At 40.3% G+C, this 20,455-nt stretch overlaps 2 protein-coding genes across 2 annotated transcripts in view; both read left to right on the top strand.

Moving 5' to 3' along the window:
- The window catches only part of LOC308078259 (NACHT, LRR and PYD domains-containing protein 1-like), a gene marked incomplete at its 3' end in the record, with an annotated part of 58,272 nt that extends 46,444 nt beyond the window's left edge, over window positions 1–11,828 (top strand). The window contains exons 11-17 of the mRNA XM_080419380.1: window positions 1,923–2,472; window positions 6,551–6,595; window positions 6,787–7,001; window positions 8,143–8,231; window positions 9,963–10,073; window positions 10,520–10,661; window positions 11,740–11,828. Coding sequence (XP_080275506.1) covers window positions 1,923–2,472; window positions 6,551–6,595; window positions 6,787–7,001; window positions 8,143–8,231; window positions 9,963–10,073; window positions 10,520–10,661; window positions 11,740–11,828 — 1,241 coding nt within the window. The remainder of the gene's footprint in view (window positions 1–1,922; window positions 2,473–6,550; window positions 6,596–6,786; window positions 7,002–8,142; window positions 8,232–9,962; window positions 10,074–10,519; window positions 10,662–11,739) is intronic.
- The window catches only part of LOC308078728 (NACHT, LRR and PYD domains-containing protein 1b allele 1-like), a 496,405-nt gene that overhangs the window by 241,844 nt on the left and 234,106 nt on the right, over window positions 1–20,455 (top strand). The window contains exons 19-22 of the mRNA XM_080420037.1: window positions 11,954–12,056; window positions 13,348–13,414; window positions 13,966–14,221; window positions 18,330–18,394. Coding sequence (XP_080276163.1) covers window positions 11,954–12,056; window positions 13,348–13,414; window positions 13,966–14,221; window positions 18,330–18,394 — 491 coding nt within the window. The remainder of the gene's footprint in view (window positions 1–11,953; window positions 12,057–13,347; window positions 13,415–13,965; window positions 14,222–18,329; window positions 18,395–20,455) is intronic.

Genomic DNA, 20,455 nt, shown 5'->3' with positions numbered 1-20,455 from the left:
CGGCATGGATTTATACACAGAGGGCAATTCTTTCAACATAAAATGTTCATGAAAGTTCGGAAAAGGCAATTCTTGAATGATAACCTTTGGGTTCTTCATGGAAAGGAGGCATTTGTGTTTCTTTTACCATAATAAATGCTGAGAGGATACTTTTTACAGACGGTTAAAAGGGCAGGGGCTTGAGCCCCCTTTGATGTCTATATGTGCACGTGCCCCCCCCCCCACACACACACACACACACACACACACACACACACACACACACACACACACACACACACACACACACACACACACACACAGCGGTGGAAAGTAACTATGTACATTTACCTAAGTAGCCTACTGTACAATTTTGAAATATCATTTTTTTTTTACTTTATCTTAGTAGCATATTGTAGCCTATATTGTACTTTTACTCCACTACAATTATTTGAAAACTTTAGTTTCTAGTTACTTCCCTATATTCTTTGGCTAATTTAAATTATCCGATCTACAATCTCACCCGCTTTGCGACACGTTGTGCGCTTGTAGATTTTCATTGATACTTTTACCCGGGACCATAGACTATGGTCTATCCACCATGGTCTATCCACCTGGGGAGGTAGTCTCGGGTCCGATTGCTGCGGACTCAGGAACGGAACGTTGCAGTATGAATCCATCCGTACCAAGAGAAGGAAGTGGACTGCTAATCATATATCCTTTATATATTTTTTATAACTACACATTATTTTAGCTGGGTTATACCTTCTCATAGTTCTACTTGAATGTTGACAATAAATAATAATCCCGCTAGTGTTTGAGTAGCGTGAGCCGTGGAAGAACATAAACAAAAAACACATGTGTAGTGAACGTGTATTTAAGGATAAATTATATACCAAGGATTAGCCCGTGACGTCACTGCTAAAATACCAAGGATGCATCAGTGACGTCACGATCATATTGATAATAACAGAGACGCGAGAGAGACGACGTTACATTTTGAGGTTTCAAAGACCAACGCACACACTGCTTTGGTTGTGTATTGTTTTTAAATTATTATTATAACTCAAGACAACGTCAGGAACACAGTCAAACTTTATTATTCACTCTGCACTCTGACAAGTGACTCTTCTTCTGTGAATGACATTGCATCTCCCAAAGCCCCATAGTCAACAGCGCCCCCATGAGGCACATATTTACCATTACTGCTAAATGAAATGTACTCGAGTACGACAGAATTTTGGCCAATGTGAATGCTGGCCAGCTGGGAGAAGCCAAGCGTACTCGGGAACGGTTCGATTCAATCGGACCCAGTCTGAATCCGCCCTGAAGCACACACAACGTGTCACATTGTGAGTTTGTAGATCAGCTATTTTAACCCATTAAAAATGGGAAAGCATCCGTGTCATTTTAGATTTTTGTGTTGACTATTCAAAGATAGCAGATATACAAGCTCAGTGTGAGCTTGTATATCTGCTATTTTTGGGGATTCTTAAAAAAATCTTGGTTTAGAAGGCATTTGTAGAAGCCTCAGGTCTTAATGGGTTAAAACTGAATGTTTTCTATATTTGTATCTATTATGTCCAGAATAGAGATAAACAAGGTCCAATGATTCAGACAATGTTTGGTTTGCATGGCAGTGAGGAGGCAGAACATGATGTTATTTAGACATTGAAGAGCTCAGTGACACAATGTAAAGATGAGGGACTGTCACACTTCATGGTGGGAAAAGTAATCTGATTGTTTACATGTCCTCCTCCTCCCCCCTCCTCAATTCTCTGTACACGCACACTCGTGCACATTAAAGCACACTCTCTCTCTCTCTCTCTCTCTCTCTCTCTCTCTCTCTCTCTCTCTCTCTCTCTCTCTCTCTCTCTCTCTCTCTCTCTCTCAGCGGATGATGTTTTTAATGTTTACTATGTTGTTGTTGTTGTTTTTATCAGATTTCCATCATCTCACACTGGACACAAACACAGCACACAGAGAACTCTCTCTGTCTGAGAACAACAGAAAGGTGACACGGATGGATGAGGAACAGTTCTATCCTGATCATCCTGACAGGTTTGATTCCTACCCACAGGTTCTGTGTACAGAAGGTCTGACTGGACGGTGTTACTGGGAGGTAGAGTGGAGAGGAGGTGTGGTGATAGGAGTGACTTACAGAAGAATCAGCAGGAGAGGACGTGGTGATGACTGTCTGCTTGGACAGAATGACATGTCCTGGAGACTGTCCTGTCTGGAACAGAGTGACCTATACATTGTCAAACACGATAAGAAGTTCACTTACCTCCCTGTCCGTCCCTCTGGCTCCAACAGAGTATCAGTGTATCTGGACTGTTCTGCTGGGACTCTGTGTTTTTACAGAGTGTCCTCTGACTCATTTACACACATCTACACTTTCCAGTCCACATTCACTGAAGCTCTCTATCCTGGTTTCTGGGTTTATGACTCCTCCTCCTCCTCCTCCTCCTCAGTGTCTCTGTGTCAGATGAAGTAAGTAGAATGGAGGAACACACACACACACACGCACGCACGCACGCGCGCACGCGAGCACACACTCGTGCACATTAAAGCGCGCACGCATGCACGCACGCACGCACGCACGCACGCACGCACGCGAGCACACACTCGTGCACATTAAAGCACACACACACACACACACACACACACACACACACACACACACACACACACACACACACACACACACACACACATTAAAGCACACACAACGTGTCACATTGTGAGTTTGTAGATCAGCTATTTTAACCCATTAAAAATGGGAAAGCATCCGTGTTATTTTAGATTTTTTGCATTGACTATTCAAAGATAGCAGATATACAAGCTCACAGCGCGTCACTTCATGCCGCGCTGTGAGCTTGTATATCTGCTATTTTGGGGGATTTAAAAACAAATCTTGTAAGTGTGAGAACTAGTGGTTTAGAAGGCATTTATAGAATGGGCCTCAGGTCTTAATGGGTTAAAACTGAATGTTTACTATATTTGTATCTATTATGACAGAATAGAGACACTAGGGTTCATGTGGTTAAAGAGAGACTGACATGTCTTTTCTGAGGATCTTCAACTCATTCATGTTTCTTGTATTTTTCATAGTATTTATGAAGTTTAACATGTAGTTTAATGGAATGAGTTTCCTTGTTACTCTGCAGGCAGTAGACTGTGAATCCCACAGCAACGTTCCTATAGAGATAAACAAGGTCTTATGATTCAGACAATGTTTGGTTTGCATGGCAGTGATGAGGCAGAACATGATGTTATTTAGACACTAATTCTCCTTTGAAGAGCTCAGTGACACAATGTAAAGATGAGGGACTGTCACACATCATGGTGGGAAAAGTAATCTGTTTACATAAGTAAAAGTAGCAATACCACTATGTAGAAATACTCTAACTAAGTACATTTACTCAAGTACTGTAACATTTTGAGATCCCCCCCCCCCCATTTTTCAATACTTTTACTTCTACTCCACTACATCTCAGTAGCATACTAAAGCCTATATTGTACTTTTACTCCACTACACTTATTTGAAAACTTTAGTTTCTAGTTACTTTGCAGATTTTGATTATTATTACAAAACATGCATTAACCACTTCAGCCCTATATATTCATTGGCTAATTGAAAATAGCCGATTTTCAAAGGACTTTCAAAAGATTTTGAAAGGATTCCACATCATGGTGGGAAAAGTGCTCTGATGTTTTATGTAAAAGTAGCAGTTTTATGAAAGTAAAAGTAGCAATACCACTAGAAATACTCTGTTAAATAAAAATCCTGTATTCACAATGTTACTTGTTAATTAAAGTACAAAAGTATTGGCATCAAAATATACTTAAAGTATCAAAGCAAAAGTACTAAAATGTTTCAAACTTCGTCAAACTTTTTTTTTAAATAGCCGATTTACAAGCTCACAACGCGTCACATCGTGATGCGTGGTGAGCTTGTAGATCTGCTATTCTTAGTAAAAAATATGTCGTAATTGGTTAATGTATGTTTTGTATTTGTAATCTAAAGGTTACTTGCAACTAAAGTGTTCAAATAATTGTAGTGGAGCTTCGGAGATGTAGTGGAGTAGAAGTATAACATAAAATTGTACTTAAGTACAGTACTTGAGTATATGTACTTAGTTAATTTCCACCACTGTCACACATACAGCTTTTATGACTTACACTGTATGACCTTTGAACTCTCAATGTGGATGACTGCCATGACTAGACCTCAAAAGTTTAAACGTTGGTGTGTTAAAAATGTATGAGTTAATGAATACATCAATAACATAACTTTCACCTGAAGCACTGGATAAATACAAATACTGTGTATTTATGAAATAGAGGAAAAGATCTGAGCACTCAAAAAATAATGGAGGAGAGGGCGTAGAATCAAGGTACTTTAATCATGTCTACAAAGTTGTAGACACACTAATAGAACTACACACATGTGTGTCTGAGCACCACACTAATAGAACTACACACGTTTGTGCCTGAGCACCACACTGATAGAACTACACACGTGTGTGTCTGAGCACCACACTAATAGAACTACACACATGTGTGCCTGAGCACCACACTAATAGAACTACACACATGTGTGTCTGAGCACCACACTACACACGTGTGTAGAAGTACACACGTGTGTGTCTGAGCACCACACTAATAGAACTACACACGTGTGTGTCTGAGCACCACACTGATAGAACTACACATGTGTGTGTCTGAGCACCACACTGATAGAACTACACATGAGTGTGCCTGAGCACCACACTGATATAACTACACACATATGTGTCTGAGCACCACACTGATAGAACTACACATGTGTGTGTCTGAGCACCACACTAATAGAACTACACATGTGTGTGTCTGAGTGCCACACTGATAGAACTACACATGTGTGTGTCTGAGCACCACACTAATAGAACTACACACGTGTGTGTCTGAGCACCACACTGATAGAACTACACACGTGTGTGCCTGAGCACCACACTAATAGAACTACACACATGTGTGTCTGAGCACCACACTAATAGAACTACACACGTGTGTGCCTGAGCACCACACTGATAGAACTACACACATGTGTGTCTGAGCACCACACTAATAGAACTACACACATGTGTGTCTGAGCACCACACTGATAGAACTACACACATGTGTGTCTGAGCACCACACTGATAGAACTACACATGTGTGTCTGAGCACCACACTGATAGAACTAAACACATGTGTGCCTGAGCACCACACTGATAGAACTACACACATGTGTGCCTGAGCACCACACTGATAGAACTACACACATGTGTGCCTGAGCACCACACTGATAGAACTACACACATGTGTGTCTGAGCACCACACTGATAGAACTACACACATGTGTGTCTGAGCACCACACTGATAGAACTACACACATGTGTGCCTGAGCACCACACTAATAGAACTACACACGTGTGTGTCTGAGCACCACACTGATAGAACTAAACACATGTGTGCCTGAGCACCACACTAATAGAACTACACACATGTGTGTCTGAGCACCACACTGATAGAACTACACACATGTGTGTCTGAGCACCACACTGATAGAACTACACACGTGTGTGTCTGAGCACCACACTGATAGAACTAAACACATGTGTGCCTGAGCACCACACTAATAGGGACATGAGAATAACACAGGAACGACGCAGGAACAATAAATCAATTAACATGTTAAGGAAGTGTCTGGCTATATTATGAAGAGAAAGAAAAATGCGTACAAATATAAAGCATAATAGCATAAAAAGAAACAAAATGTAAAAGAATATGGTATAAAGGTAAAAAAAAAGAACTGGGAAAAAAACATACAGAAATTTACCAAAAATGTAGACCTGGAGGACTGAATATGTCCAGGGAGTGGATCCAATACATTTCCTGTTGATTTAATTTCCTAAGCCGATCTCCACCTCTGGTTAAAGGTTTGATGTGATCAATGCCTATAATGCCTAAAAGAGTGTGATTACTATTGTGAACACCCTTAAAGTGCCTGGCTAAAGGGTAATCTAGGTTGTTGGTACAGATAGTATATCTGTGCTCTGCAAGGCGTTTTGTTCTCCCATAGGACTCTCCCATAGCACAGGACAAGTGCAGGTTAATCCATCTGTATATGACAAAGGTGTTATTATAGTTAATACAATCACTCACCTTTAAATGATACAATGGGCCTCTTAAGCCAAGATTCCTTTCTAGAAGGAGGTAGTTATGTACTAGTTTGTCCCTCAATGAGGGTTAGGAGCTCTTTTAAAATAAATCAAGGGAGGCTCTGGGAAACTGATAATCGCAAGAACAGTTAACATAGAAGATCTACAAGCTCACAACACATCTTTCACTATTTGTTGTACAAAGAAGTATATGGCTTAAGTGGTTAATAAAGGAGCTAACAATATTATCTCCAATAATTATCATTCTCTCTCTCTCTCGCGCGCGCGCGCGCACGCACGCACGCACGCACGCACGCACACTGTTTTATTTATTGTATTTGATCTCTTACCATGTCTCTCGTGTCTCTCAACCTCTGGAACAGTTTTTCACCGACTGTGACCACAGAACAGACAACCAATGAATACAGGTAATTCATCCTAAACAGTTTCATTGGTACCTTCCTATATAGACATAGAACATCAGCTGATCACTCACTACAGCTGATTCTCCCTGTTTCCAACAAGTTGTTTCTATTCAACCAACCACTGGGATTGTAAATTAATTTGATGCAAAATGTGGTAACATTTTGAGACTCATAATGTTTGTTTTGTGTAACAGGTACAAGTTCCCCGGGGCGTGGCTGTTCCAGTGCAGTGAGACAGGGTTGGTGTTTGTAACGTCAGGGGAAGGAGAAGTCCTCTACAGGACTGTTCAGTGGGATGAAAGATGGCTTCAGTCAACAGGAGGGACTCCTGCAGGTCCTCTGTTTAACATCCAGTGTCCTCAGGAGTCATTCTGCCAGCTACACCTGTCACACTGTGACATCACACCTGGTGAGTCAGTCAACGTGTCCTTGAGCAACACACTGAACCCCTAACTGCTCCTCATGAGCAGGTTGGTGCCTTGTGTAGCAGAGTTTCTTAGAGTCTCTGACTGAAGACCACACGCCTAATATCTCCCCTGACCAAGGGGGATTCTCCTTTAGGCAAGTGGGTTAGATGTCTGGCTTTAGTTTTCCTTACCGTGCGGGAGACCCAGGTTTGAATTCCGGGTGTTATACTTTGCATGGTTGCTTCCACCATCAGTGTGTGAATGACTGACTGTAATGCACATTGTAAAGCACTTTGAATAAAGGCACTGTAGAAAGTAAAGTTATTCATCCAATCATTTTGAAGTTTCTGGGCCGAAAGCATGTTTTGCAGCCTGTCCATCCGTGTGTCTGTCTGTGAACAGCTAATCTCCGGCACCGTTTGCCCAGCCGCTGTGAAACTGTGTACACACACTCCCTGGACACATTTTTCAGATTGGCCTGTTATAGCGCCACCAGGAGGTCGACTTGTGTAAAACACATTTTTGGATATCCCTCCTACAGATTTTGTCCAAACCTCTTGCAAATCGGTATCTCTATAGTCATGTGATCAACACGGATCTGTCATATTTTCCATATTCCATCCTGATTGGCTAAGATTGACTTCCAAAGTTTCCAGGATTGGTTAGTTTTGAACAAAATGCCTCAAATCATGAACGCAGCATGCGATTTCCGTGAAATTTTGTGCGCACCTTCCCACTAGGCCGAGGAAGAAATGCCACCCTTTTCACATTGGCCTGTTATAGCGCCACCAGCAGGTCTAATTTAGCAGAACAAAATGCCTCAAATCATGAATGCAGTGTCCGATTGAAAGGCCTAAGAAGAAATGGCACCCTTTTCATTAAACATGCCTCTAAAAAAAAAAAAGCTAGGGTTTAATAACATCAGGGTGGACATTAGGCAATCTACAAACTTACTTGGCATCGCAACACAACACCTTGTGAGCTTGTAGATCGACTAATGGTGTAGAGGGGAAAAAGGGAGCAGACCAAGTATAGAGCCCTTGGGAACTAAGTATATAGATTTTAAGTATTTTATTCATGTCTTTCTTTTGAGGTTTTGTTTACATCAAATGGAATCTAAACTGTTTCTAAATCTTGTCACAGGAGCTGATCTGTGTGTGGCCCACATCACAGAGGAAGGGCTGAAGCTCTTAGAACCACAGGAAGTGACCCAGACTCATGTGGTTGTAAATGTGAGCCATTCATCTCTCTATGGGCTGATGTGGAGGAATCACAACAACTTTAAACCAACATGTGGTCGAGTTCTGCTGTTCCTTCAACCACCGAGACAAACACACACTCTGAGTGTATTTCTGCTGCCCAGCAATGTTCCTGTCAAAGAGGTAAAACATGTTAAGTAGCTAACATCTGCATCACTTTACACTCATTATACTAAACTATTAAATAGATTTAAAAAAAAAAAAGACAACCAGCAGTTCTGTAGCTGTGGGCATACGTATGTCGTTAGCCTCATAGCATAATTGCCTACGTACTTTTTTGACTGTGGCCAAATTGACATTTCTGCCTAACTCTACTCTCCTAACATTGCTGCTTCATTGTGCTTTATTGCCTATGTCAGGGGTCGGCAACCTTTTTGACATTAAGTTCCATGTTTTCATTTTCTTGCTAGTCAGTGTGCCATAGCAACGTTAAGTTTAATTATGACACCACATCAAAATAAAATATTTCCAACTGATTTTGATTGTCCATAGGCTATAGGCCTACATAACAACCTTTTGTTTTTAATTCCTCATCTTTAGAAATATTTGAATGAATATAGAATTATGTGCAGGATGTAATTTGTATAGATGTGAGGGGACTTCATTTAACTGACTAAACTTTTTTGAATATTTAATTTGAAAATAAAAAACCTCTCTCTCACACCAGAGTGATCACCCTCTCCTGAGCCAATGTTGTCCCACATGTGTAAGGTTGCTTAACCCTGGCCAATGTCCTCAGCCTATCAGAATGCTTGTTACATTCCAAAATGACTTAGGCAGAACGTGATTTGTCAACGTCATTTGAAGCAGTGCAGAAATTATTTTGAATGTAACAAGCATTCTGATGACAACATAGGCAATAAGGCAGGATGAATCAGCAGTGCAGTGGTGTAAAATAACTAAGTGCATTTACTCAAGTACTGTACTTAAGTACAATTTTAAGGTATTTTTTTTACCTTACTTGAGTATTTCAAATGTTCAGTCCTTTTCTTCTACATCTCAGAGGCACTACAATTATTTGAAACCTTTAATTACTAGTTACTTTGTAGATTTTGATTATCATTACAAAACACACATTAACCACTTCAGCCCTATCTACATTTCGGCCATTTGAAAATAGCAGATCTACAAGCTCACAATGCGTTGCAATGCGACGCATTGTGAGCTTGTAGATCTGCTATTTTCAAAGGATTCTTTATATATTGTATACATTTGAAAACTTTCTACTTTTGGTACTTTAAGTACATTATGATACCAATACTTTTGTACCTTTACTCAAGTACGTTTTTAATTCCAGACTTTTACTTGTAACAGAGTACTTCAACATTGCAGTATTGATACTTTTACTTAAGTAAAAAAACGTAGTACTTTTTAGTTTTTACACCACTGCAGCAGTGTTAGGAGAGTAGAGTTAGGCAGATATAAATCAAGGCAGTTAAGGCAATAATGTTGTTTTAGCCTACGTACATTTTTCATTTCTTATCAAAATATGACTTAGGCAATTATGCTATGAGGATAATGATGTGACAGACAAATACAAGGCCAAAGTCTATAATAGATAATAATAGTCTATAATACTGTCAAAACACTCTGGTTTTGACAGTAGCTTAACAGATAGTAGCCTGTGTACAGAGCCTGACATATCTGCCCAAATACCACATTATGATTGAACCATCTGGTCAAACTGTGTTGGTGTCATTGTAGGTGAAAGTACAACATGAGGAGGATGAACACATCAAGATCTCTCCCTTCTGTGATCTCACCCCAAATCAAGTCTACAGTCTGCAGTGTACTTCATCTGAAGTCCAACCCCAGGTATCACACATTAAAACTACAACCTCAGGTTATGGTAAAGTCATTTGAATCAGGAAAATACACTACAACTGCAAGTGCTACTACTACTACTACTACTACTACTACTACTACTACTACTACTATCAGTTCTAGCACTATTACTACAGCTAAAACAAGTACTTTCACTGTTAAAGTAACACGATACAATAGTAATAGTCATTTGATTGACTGATTGATTGATTGATTGATTGATTTGATTGAATATTTGATTAGACAGTAATGTAAAAACAGCAGAAGTACAGTCAAACACTTTGTCTAAAAGGATAACACCAAAAAAGTCCCTGCGGTCTTGTTTCCATTGGGGTCCTAGGTATTCAATTCATCACATATAAAATAGCACCGAACATTCAGTATCATCACAATATAAAACACTATATGTACAGATCTCTCTCTATCTCTGTGTTCAGGCTGTGACTTATCATCTGAACTACGGCCCAAATTACCATCCAGCATTTGAGGTGGAGTTGGATCTCGATGCAGAATGTGTCACATTGACATTACTGGGACCTGAGAACAACCTGGTCTGGCAGCAAGACATTTACCTGCAAGGTAAATACTAGTTATTCAGTTTAATTGAATTATGGAATGTAGTGTAATATATTTGTCATATTCAAATGTTATCTTCCCCATAATAACTGACAATAAACTTACTTTATAAATTAATAACATTGACATGAGGAAGTTGTGCTCAAAGTTTAGCTTTTTACACAGAAATAAAACATCCTTTATGTTCATGTAATGAAGACAGTCACTCTGGAGACCCATGGAGATATAATACCTGGAACATTCGGCCATTTGAAAATAGCAGATCTACAACCTCACAATGCTTCGTGATGAGACACATTGTGAGCTTGTAGATCTGCTATTTACAAAAGATTTGTATACAATGTATACATTTGAAAACTTGAAATGGGACATTCTGCATTATGAGTACCTTTACTTTTGGTACTTTAGGTACATTTTTATACCAACACTATTGTACTTAACTCAAGTACATTTTTAATCCAGACTTATTGCAGCATTGAACTATAAATCAGGCTTAAAGGAGTATTACACCACAAAATTACTTGTTTCTATTACTTACTCACCCAGTGAAGCTTTGAATTAATGGAAAGTTGTTGTTTTTGTCACTTTCCTTCACACTGAATGAAGAATAGAAAAACAAGAGACGAAAAAGTAAAACATTCAGGTGTTTTTGAAATAATTTAACTCACTCAGGATTATACTCTGAGAGTTTAATAACAGATTAGGTTATTATTATTTTTAGTTTTTTCTCATTTCTTCTCTTGTTTTTGCAAATGCTGCATGTAGTCAATTATTCACTGTGTGAGTCATTGATAGGAAAGTAAAAGTCAGTTTTGGGAGAAGTTACACCTTTAAGGTCTCATGTTTGAGAACACTTTGGTTTCCCTGTGAAATAAATCAACAGAGTGGATCAGATTAAAGTAGTGGTTCCAGCATGGATTAGTAGTGATCAGACATATAATGCTGTTGCTGTTGTTGTAGCAACTCATCAAACGTGTTAATTCATTTAAAAAGGAAACACACTAATGTGAATATCACTGCTGTTATGAAAAAGCCAGCATGTTGCCAACACAGCATTTAAACTGTGTTGGCATTTAAACAGCCTTTCATGGTAATAATCAGGACACAGCCTGTCACTGTGTTTATAGTGAGCTCCAGTCTATCTGGATTCTGGTCCATGTGGGAACTTAAACTGTTTTACTAAATCTATGCTAATTCATTGTTATCTTTTGTATTCCAGAGAATCCTTCCATGATGCACCCTGGTGTTTTGTGTAATGGCTGTAAGGGAATGGAAAGAAGAATTATGGGCACCAGGTGGAAGTGTACAGTGTGTCCTTACTATGACCTGTGTTCTGCCTGTCAGTTCACTGGACTTCATAAGGAACATCCTCTGAGGTCCATCCCTCCTCCATTGCTGGTCAGAATATATACTTCTACATTTTATAACTGCACTGATTGAACCTTTAAATACCAGGGAATGTAGAAAAGGAAATAATGAAAATTAAATTAAATTAATTAAAAATACAATCGTAATACATTGTAATACAAAACACATTGGTGTTTCATTCTGCAATGTGCCTGATGATGATGATGATGATGATGATGATGATGATGTTGTTTTGTCTGTACTTGTAACTTCCTCAGTGGATCCTTGTGGTCTATTGTGTTGCATTATATTTAGATACATGCTGTTTTCTTTCCACAGATGCTGTATACTATGTTATTTACATGTATATTTAGATAATACTTTGTTATTTATATGTTTTATTATTTAGACCAATGTTAGGTTTGATGTTTACCTCCTATCCTAGTATCCTATATTTGTCTCCGCCAGGCCGAAAGGCATGGCGAGAGAGTATGTTTTACCCCCTGTCCGTCCGTCCGTGTGTCCGTCCTGTCCGTGTGTTACCAGCTAATCTCCGGCACCGTTGGCCCGGTTGCTGCGAAATTGTGCACACACACTCCCTGGATTCCAATTCAGAACCTCTGCCCCACATGTTTCACATGGGCCTGTTATAGCGCCACCAGGAGGCCGATTTGTGCAAAACCCATTGGATATTACTCCTACAGATTCTATCCAAACATCACGCAAATTGGTACACAGTATCTCTATAGTCATCTGATCAAGTCGGATCTGTCCAATATTTCATATTCCATCCTGATTGGCTAAGGTTGGCTTCCAAAGTTTGCAGGATTGGTCCGTTTTGAAAGAAATGTCTCAAATCATGAACGCAGCGTGCGATTCCGTGAAAATTTGCACGCACATTCCCACTAGGCCGAGCAAGAAATGCCACCCTTTTCACATTGCCCTCTTATAGCGCCACCAGCAGGTCTAATTTAGCAATATACATTTTTGCAACAAAAAAAAAATCATGAATGCACGCACATTCCCACTAGGCCGAGGAAGAAATGGCACCCTTTTCACATTGGCCTATTATAGCGCCACCAGGAGGCCACAATAACCTACCTGACCTGGCGGAGACCTGTACTCCGAGGAGCACTTTTTCTAGTCTGGACTCTATTGACTTGATCAACTAGAGTTCATGGTGTTTACTCATGTCTGGTACTTTGTAAGTTGTTCTGAATAAGAACATCTGTTAAATGCTGACATTGTAACTCTGTAGATTGTTCTAGTGTATTATTGTAGTGGGTTTTAGGTGTTTCTGAAGGTTATTGTATAGACACTCAGTAGAACTCTCTCTCCTCAGGGTCGTGATGAGGTGGACTCCATCTCTGGAGAGCTACAGTCCCTCAGGATGAAAGACCAGACACCAGGTATGACCATTCTTAACGTACGGCCATATAGGATTCAAACATGACTTCTAGACCATAAGCAGCATTTACATGAAGGACCTCCGTCCAAGATTTTACCACTGAGCCCAAAAAAAAACCTCAAATTTGCCATATTACACATTTTATCACATGAAATAAATACAAAATGGCTGCAAATCTATTTGGGCAGAAATTAGTGAGGCCTATACAGTGCTGCGTCAAGATCCATGGATTGATTGATAGATTGATTGAATGATTAATTGATACATTGATTGATTGATTGATTGATTGATTTGTTTTTATACAACCTATACTTCATGATTGAATGAATGAATGAACAAATGAATAGATACTACTACTACTAATAATAATAAGTTAAGTTGGACACACACACACACACACACACACACACACACACACACACACACACACACACACACACACACCTCTATCCTATGAAGAACTGAGCTGAGTGATGCATTTTAAACCATAGAACGTTCATAATCATGTCTCAATGTGTTTCTCACCCACAACTCAATATTCATTCCTCTTAGCTTCAGCGAGAGACTTTGTGGATCAACAGCAGGGTTCCCTGGTTAGGAGAGTGAGGATGGTCGCACCCGTCATCCTGCAACGACTCCTTGATGAGGAGGCCATCACCCGTAAGGGTCGTGATACTGTGATGTATAAACCCACCATTATGGATAAGATGAAGGCACTGCATGACCTTGTGGATTCCAGTGGGCCAAAAGCCAAAGACATTTTCAACAAAGTCCTTGAGGAAAATGATCCATCTCTTCTCAATGACATGTAAGTGAATGTCATTTAAATGAATGTGTAGGTCAAACATTGCTTTAGTTAAACAGAATGTATCTTTTCAGGCCATGATTCATTCTCTCTAAGCTTCACTGTCTATGCCTGTTATGTCTATGCTGACTGAGTTGCTTTGATGCACAATGGTATCGTCGCGGAGGCGACTTGTTGTGCGTTTTTAGATCGACGATTTTTTACCTTTGTGTGTCAAAGTATAAAGCAAGCTTATTGAGACATGAAAGCACCACTCACTGAGTTCTCAACCAATTTACACACGGTTTGGTTTGTATGATACAGGATTAAGAATGCTGGCTTTTATACCAAAATGCGTACATACTGTAGATTGTAAACAAAATATAGTATAGTCTAACAGTGAATGGATATCAGTGGTGGAAAAAATACTCAAATGTTTTACTTAAGTATCAATACTGCAATGTAGGAATACTCTGTTACAAGTAAAAGTCTGGAATTAAAAAATGACTTGAGCAAAAGTACCAAAGTATTGGTATCAAACTGTACTTAAAGTCGAGACCACCTAAAGCGAGTCCAAGTCAGTACCAAGTCCGAGGGGGGGCGAGTCCGAGTCAAGACCGAGTCCGAGAGGCCAGGGAGGGGGTCGAGTCCGAGTCAAGACCGAGTCCGACGGGAGGCGAGACCGAGTCGAGGCCGAGACCGACCGGAGGCGAGACCGAGTCGAGACCGAGACCAGATTTTTTTTTTTATAGAAAATGTTCAAATCAGCCTCATGGTGGCGCTATGACAGGCCACAGGAAACTTTGCACACTCCCCAGAGGCCAAGGAAAAACCCTTGCCCTGCATTTTTCACATCTGCCTGTTAGAGCGCCACCAGGAGGCTGACTTTTGTAAAACAAATGTGTTGCTATTACTCCTTCAGATTCTATCCAAAAATCACACAAATCAGTACACAGTATCTCTATAGTCATGTGATCAAGACGGATGTGTCCGATATTTCATATTGCATCCTAATTTGCTAACATTAGCTTCCAAAGTTTGCAGGATAGATCAGTTTGGAACAAAATGCCTCAAATCATGAACGCAGCATGCGATTTCCGTGAAATCTTCCACACACATTCCCACTAGAGAGGAAGAAATGCCGCCCTTTTCACATTGGCCTGTTATAGTGCCACCAGGAAGCAACAATAACCTACCTGACCTGGCGGAGACCTGTGCTCCGAGGAGCACTTTTTCTAGTTTTGTTTTGTTTTTATTTTGACATTTAAAACATTCTTTGCATCTTTTAATGAATGGCAGTTATTTAGTTATTTTTACTGAATTAATTACATCTCAATGGTAAACCTAGACCAAACAACAATGACCAAATTGACCAATGAGCCATTATCATCATTACACATTAATGTTCCTTACAGACAGAACAATGAAAACTACTCCCCTTTAATGACAAGGAGCCATCATTACATAGCACATCGATATGTGCTACTTTAAAGACTGAATTACATGTGAATGGTAAAGTTATTGACCAACCAAGTCTCACACCCCAGCAATGAATCAGTGTTTCAAACACTGGTGAGACATTCGATTTAAACGCACTGTCATTCAATATGCGTTTGCATCTTCAGTTTTAAAATATGTAAACGTCATAATAACAGGCTACAGTAGTTATATATATATTTTTTTAAAAAGCAGATCTACAAACGCATTGTGACCAGGCCTGGAATTTCATCATTTTAGGCCAGGGGCAAGGCCACTTGGCCTTTTGTCATTTTCTAGGGCACAAAGGCCAAATGCCAGGGCATTTTTTTTAAAGTCCACGGACATAATGAATTTAATTTGAAGGTTAAGGATGATTTTATTTTAATATAGTACAAGAATAGTATAACTATCTGTGTAATATAACCCATATTGGCAAATGACCAATATTTGTACTAAGTTATATTGGTCTCAATATTTGTCACATTCAGCCCTGGACTTCACTGACTGAAGTAGGGGTCATATGAATCACATTAGATTCACAGATTTTATGTATTTTCCCCACAAATTATTTTCATTCAAATTAAATGTGATTGAACTTGCACTAACAATGACTTTAGTTGATTTTGCACTATTTAAAATATAATATTTCTTAATTATTAATAATTGAAGCTTGTAGATTGGCTATTTTCACCAGTTTTTAAATAATAATAAAAAAAAGGAACATACAAGGTTTCCACCCAACAGCGACGGTTCTGTATCAGTACATGAGTCAGTTTTAGCATATTTCATTCTAATTGGCTACGATGACTGTCTATGAATTTCATGGCCTGGGTAGGTAAACCTGGCCTGGCGGAGATATGCCCTGTTGCGCACAGCAGAACAACAGGTGAAGGCAATGAACTTAAACAAGGACTGTACTGCACAGCAAAAATTACTAATAATTTTGGGATTTCGCTGTATTTTGTCAAATGTATTAATCTATATTTTTCTGTTGATCAAGCCTCGGGTTTTGTGATTAGATGCGCACACGCGCTGTCAGCCACTGGCAATCAATAATGTGCGCAAGGAAACCTTACTGAAAGCCGTCTCTAATCATCTTTAGAGAATCTCGTTTATTAAAACAACCACAGGCTACACAGTGAACACACAATAAATAAATAAATAAACACCTGGAAAGCTTGCGCTGTTAGTGCAATAATTTAAAAATAATATAAACTAGAGGGACATGGCAGAGTGTGTTCTGCTGCTGCTGCTGCGCTGTCAACCACGAGATGATGCGCTCCAGGACAGCTGTCCATAAGCGCCAGACAGCTCTCTTAGAATGTTAATGTGAATAGGCTCCTCATAATATGGGTATAATAAAATTATTTCATTGCATTGTAGTGACTTGGTCTTGGACTCGAGTGGACTCGTGGGGGCAGAGTCCCGAGTCCCTTAGTCCGAGTCCGAGTCAAGACCGAGTGAAATTATGGGCGAGACCGAGACAAGACCGAGTCAAATTATGGGCGAGACCGAGACAAGACCGAGTAAATCAAAAAGCGGTCTCGAGACCGGTCTCGAGACCGAGACCGGTCTCGAGTACTACAACCCTACTTAAAGTAGCAAAAGTCAATATGCATAGTGTCCCATTTCACAAGTTTTCAAATGTATAACATACAAATCCTTTGGAAATTGCAGATCTACAAGTGTGTAGATCAGCTATTTTCAAATGGCCGAAATGTATATAGGGCTGAAGTGGGTATGTATTTTTTTGTAATAATAATCACAATATACAAAGTAACTAGTAATTAAGGTTTTCAAATCATTGTAGTTGATAAAAGTAAAAGTAAAAGTACTGAAAATTGGAAATACTCCAGTAAAGTAAAAATACCTCAAAATTGTTATTAAGTACAGTACTCGAGTACCCGCATATCTGACTAAATACCTCCAAAAAGTTAGCGACACCCACAGCCACAATACTAGAGGGAGCATAAACAATGATCTGGTACCACCCACCTATAACACAAACATGGGTAAATTCTCCTTCTACAGCACTGCCACCCAGGTGAGGAATGCCCTGACCCCATCCCTAAAAAATGTAGATCGCTGGCTAAGATTGGCTTCCAAAGTTTGCAAGATTGGTTCGTTTTCAACAAAATGCCTCAAATCATGAACACAGCATGCGATTTCCGTGAATTTTTGCGCTCACATTCCCATTAGGCCGAGGAAGAAATGCCACCCTTTTTCACATTGGCCTGTTATAGCGCCACCAGCAGGTCTAACTTAGCAAAACACATTTTTGGAACAAAATGCCTCAAATCATGAATGCAGTGTCCGATTGAAAGGCCTAAGAAGAAATGCCACCCTTTTCACATTGGCCTGTTATAGCGCCACCAGCAGGCCACAATAACCTACCTGACCTGGCGGAGACAGCTGTGCTCCGAGGAGCACTTTTTCTAGTTTTGGTATGTGACAGTGTGGGTTGAGCACGTTTTGGGCTTTCCATCTCATTGTCCACTTGAATCCTAGCATTTCAGATTTGCAAGCTCACAACGCATTGCATCGCGACATGTAAGCTTGTAGATCTGCTATATATATTTACTTTAGAAGATTTTGATTGGTCATTGCATGCACTCCTACGGTGTAATTTATTCATTGATTATTGCATGTGCAGGACAGGAGTGGAACTCCCAGTACCAGAGATGACAGAGACCAGCGACACCACCGCAGAGGAGACAGGTGATGCACCCAGCTGGCAGGGCTTCACTAATATAAATTACATACACTTGCATTGACACTTCTGAAGCTAGGGAACCTGTCACATCTTATCTTGAGTCAGCATACATTCCATTAAGGGGCCGGCAAAATCCAAAATTCAAATACAGCCACAAGATCAAAACCACAAGAACTAGCAGAACGGGGTCACGGTGGCGCAGTCGGTAGCGATGTCGCCTCACAGCTAGAACGTCCTGGGTTCGATTCCCGCCTGGGACGCTGTGGGCGCTGGGGGCGTGTCTTCTCCTCCGCGTCACCAGCGCCCATACCCTAGGGGGGGCGTGCGAAAGGGCCTTTCTGTGTGGAGTTTGCATGTTCTCCCCGAGTCTCTTAGGGTACTTAATACCCTCACAAAAACATGTAGTAATCCTGGTCTCTATACTGCCTCCCCCTGGTCAGCCGGGGCGCCTGATGGAGGGGAAAGGAACTGGTTGGAATAACGTGTTCCTTCCACACGCTACGTCCTACCGGGGAAACTCTCCCCTGTCAGGTGACAAGAAGGTTAGTTGGCTCTCATGCATTGAAGGAGGCATGAGCTCGGCCCTGGCCTCCCTTGGCTGGTGAGGGGAGTGTAGCGCCCAGGATCTCTTAGAAAATTGGCAAAAAAGGGTTACAAAATCGAGGGATACAAATTGAAAAAAAGAACTAGCAGAACATAATCTAAGATATACTCAACAGAAGGCTATAGAGCCAAAACAAACTGGTAAGGAACAAAGAGAACAGTGCAGTACACAGGATGACACCAACTAGACACACATGAACATGATGGACAATGAACACAGGATAGGTTGTGGTGAATTAACAGAGATGGAAAGCAATCAGGAAAAAAGGACAGGTCCCAGATTTCCCACAAGACACACAGAGGAGGAAGACCAGGGTAAGTGACGAGATAGAAGGGCACTGGAGAAGAGGACACATTACATGGCACCACAGGAGATCAGATCAGGGCTGGGCCACTGGACAGAACAGGTCTACACTAAACTGGGCTGGACAGGAGAGACAGAATCTGGACAGTAATACACATTGGACTGGCTGGGGGGCTGGGCAAAACAGGACAGTACAGTACAGGACTGGGTTACTTGACGGGACCAGACAGAACTGAAATAATGTAATACGATAGGAACACAGGACTGGATGGGGCAGACAGAACTAACGGTGTGAACATGACAGGGTTGAAGGGACAGAGAACTGGGTCAGACAGGACAGAGCGGGTATTAAGAAACAGACTGAGGACAAAGGCAGAGAATGTTGGACCAGAAACAGAGACAAACGGACAGTGTTTTCCATTTGTGTGAGTCACTCTTGGACTGAAATAATAGACGCTTGTTGCAGATTGAAGAATAGAATGTCCACTCCAGGTTTGGTTAGATTTCTAATAAAGCTTGATTTATTTTCTTCCTTTTACAGAGATGCATAAATTAATAGAAAACTAAACTTGCAATAGAATAAAATAAGACAAAATAAATCTCCTGCACGCAAACAAGGTCTAAAGAATTTGTGCTTCTCAGTCTGCCACGCCCCTAGCATGACGCACCTTTCCTTATGAAAAGACCTGGCGGGGGGGGGGGTTTGAGCACACTACAGCCATCAGTATACACACCACAATACAAGAAGTAGGGATGTTCCCAGCGGTTCATTTCACTGACCTTTACACGACATTTCTAAAAATGTTTATTCGAATAGTTGAAAAAGTATAAATGTATTTATTAATTCAAATTAACACCCAGAAAATGGCCCAAACTGAGCACATTTCGATCTATAGGGCCAAATCTCATTTGAAAAATATATTAAGAGTATATGAAAACCATTTAAAATGTTTTTACTATTGGAATCTTAGACAACTGCTTCCAAATAATGAATGCGCAGCGCAAAAGTAGGTCATATCAATTCGGTTGTCACTCCAGCGCAAGTCAGAGCCGGTCTGAACGAAGCTGATCAGCTCCCCAGTTTAAACCATAACAGTATACAGTAGAATGGATCTTCAGCCAAACAATTGTGATTAAAATGTAGGCTTATGCTTTCTTC

Source organism: Gymnoscopelus braueri, assembly GCF_963280865.1.
Source record: "Gymnoscopelus braueri genome assembly, chromosome: 22".
In the NCBI taxonomy this organism is placed as follows: Eukaryota; Metazoa; Chordata; class Actinopteri; order Myctophiformes; family Myctophidae; genus Gymnoscopelus; species Gymnoscopelus braueri.
The sequence above is the reverse complement of the archived record's forward strand: the minus strand, read 5'-3'. Positions and strand labels throughout refer to the sequence as shown.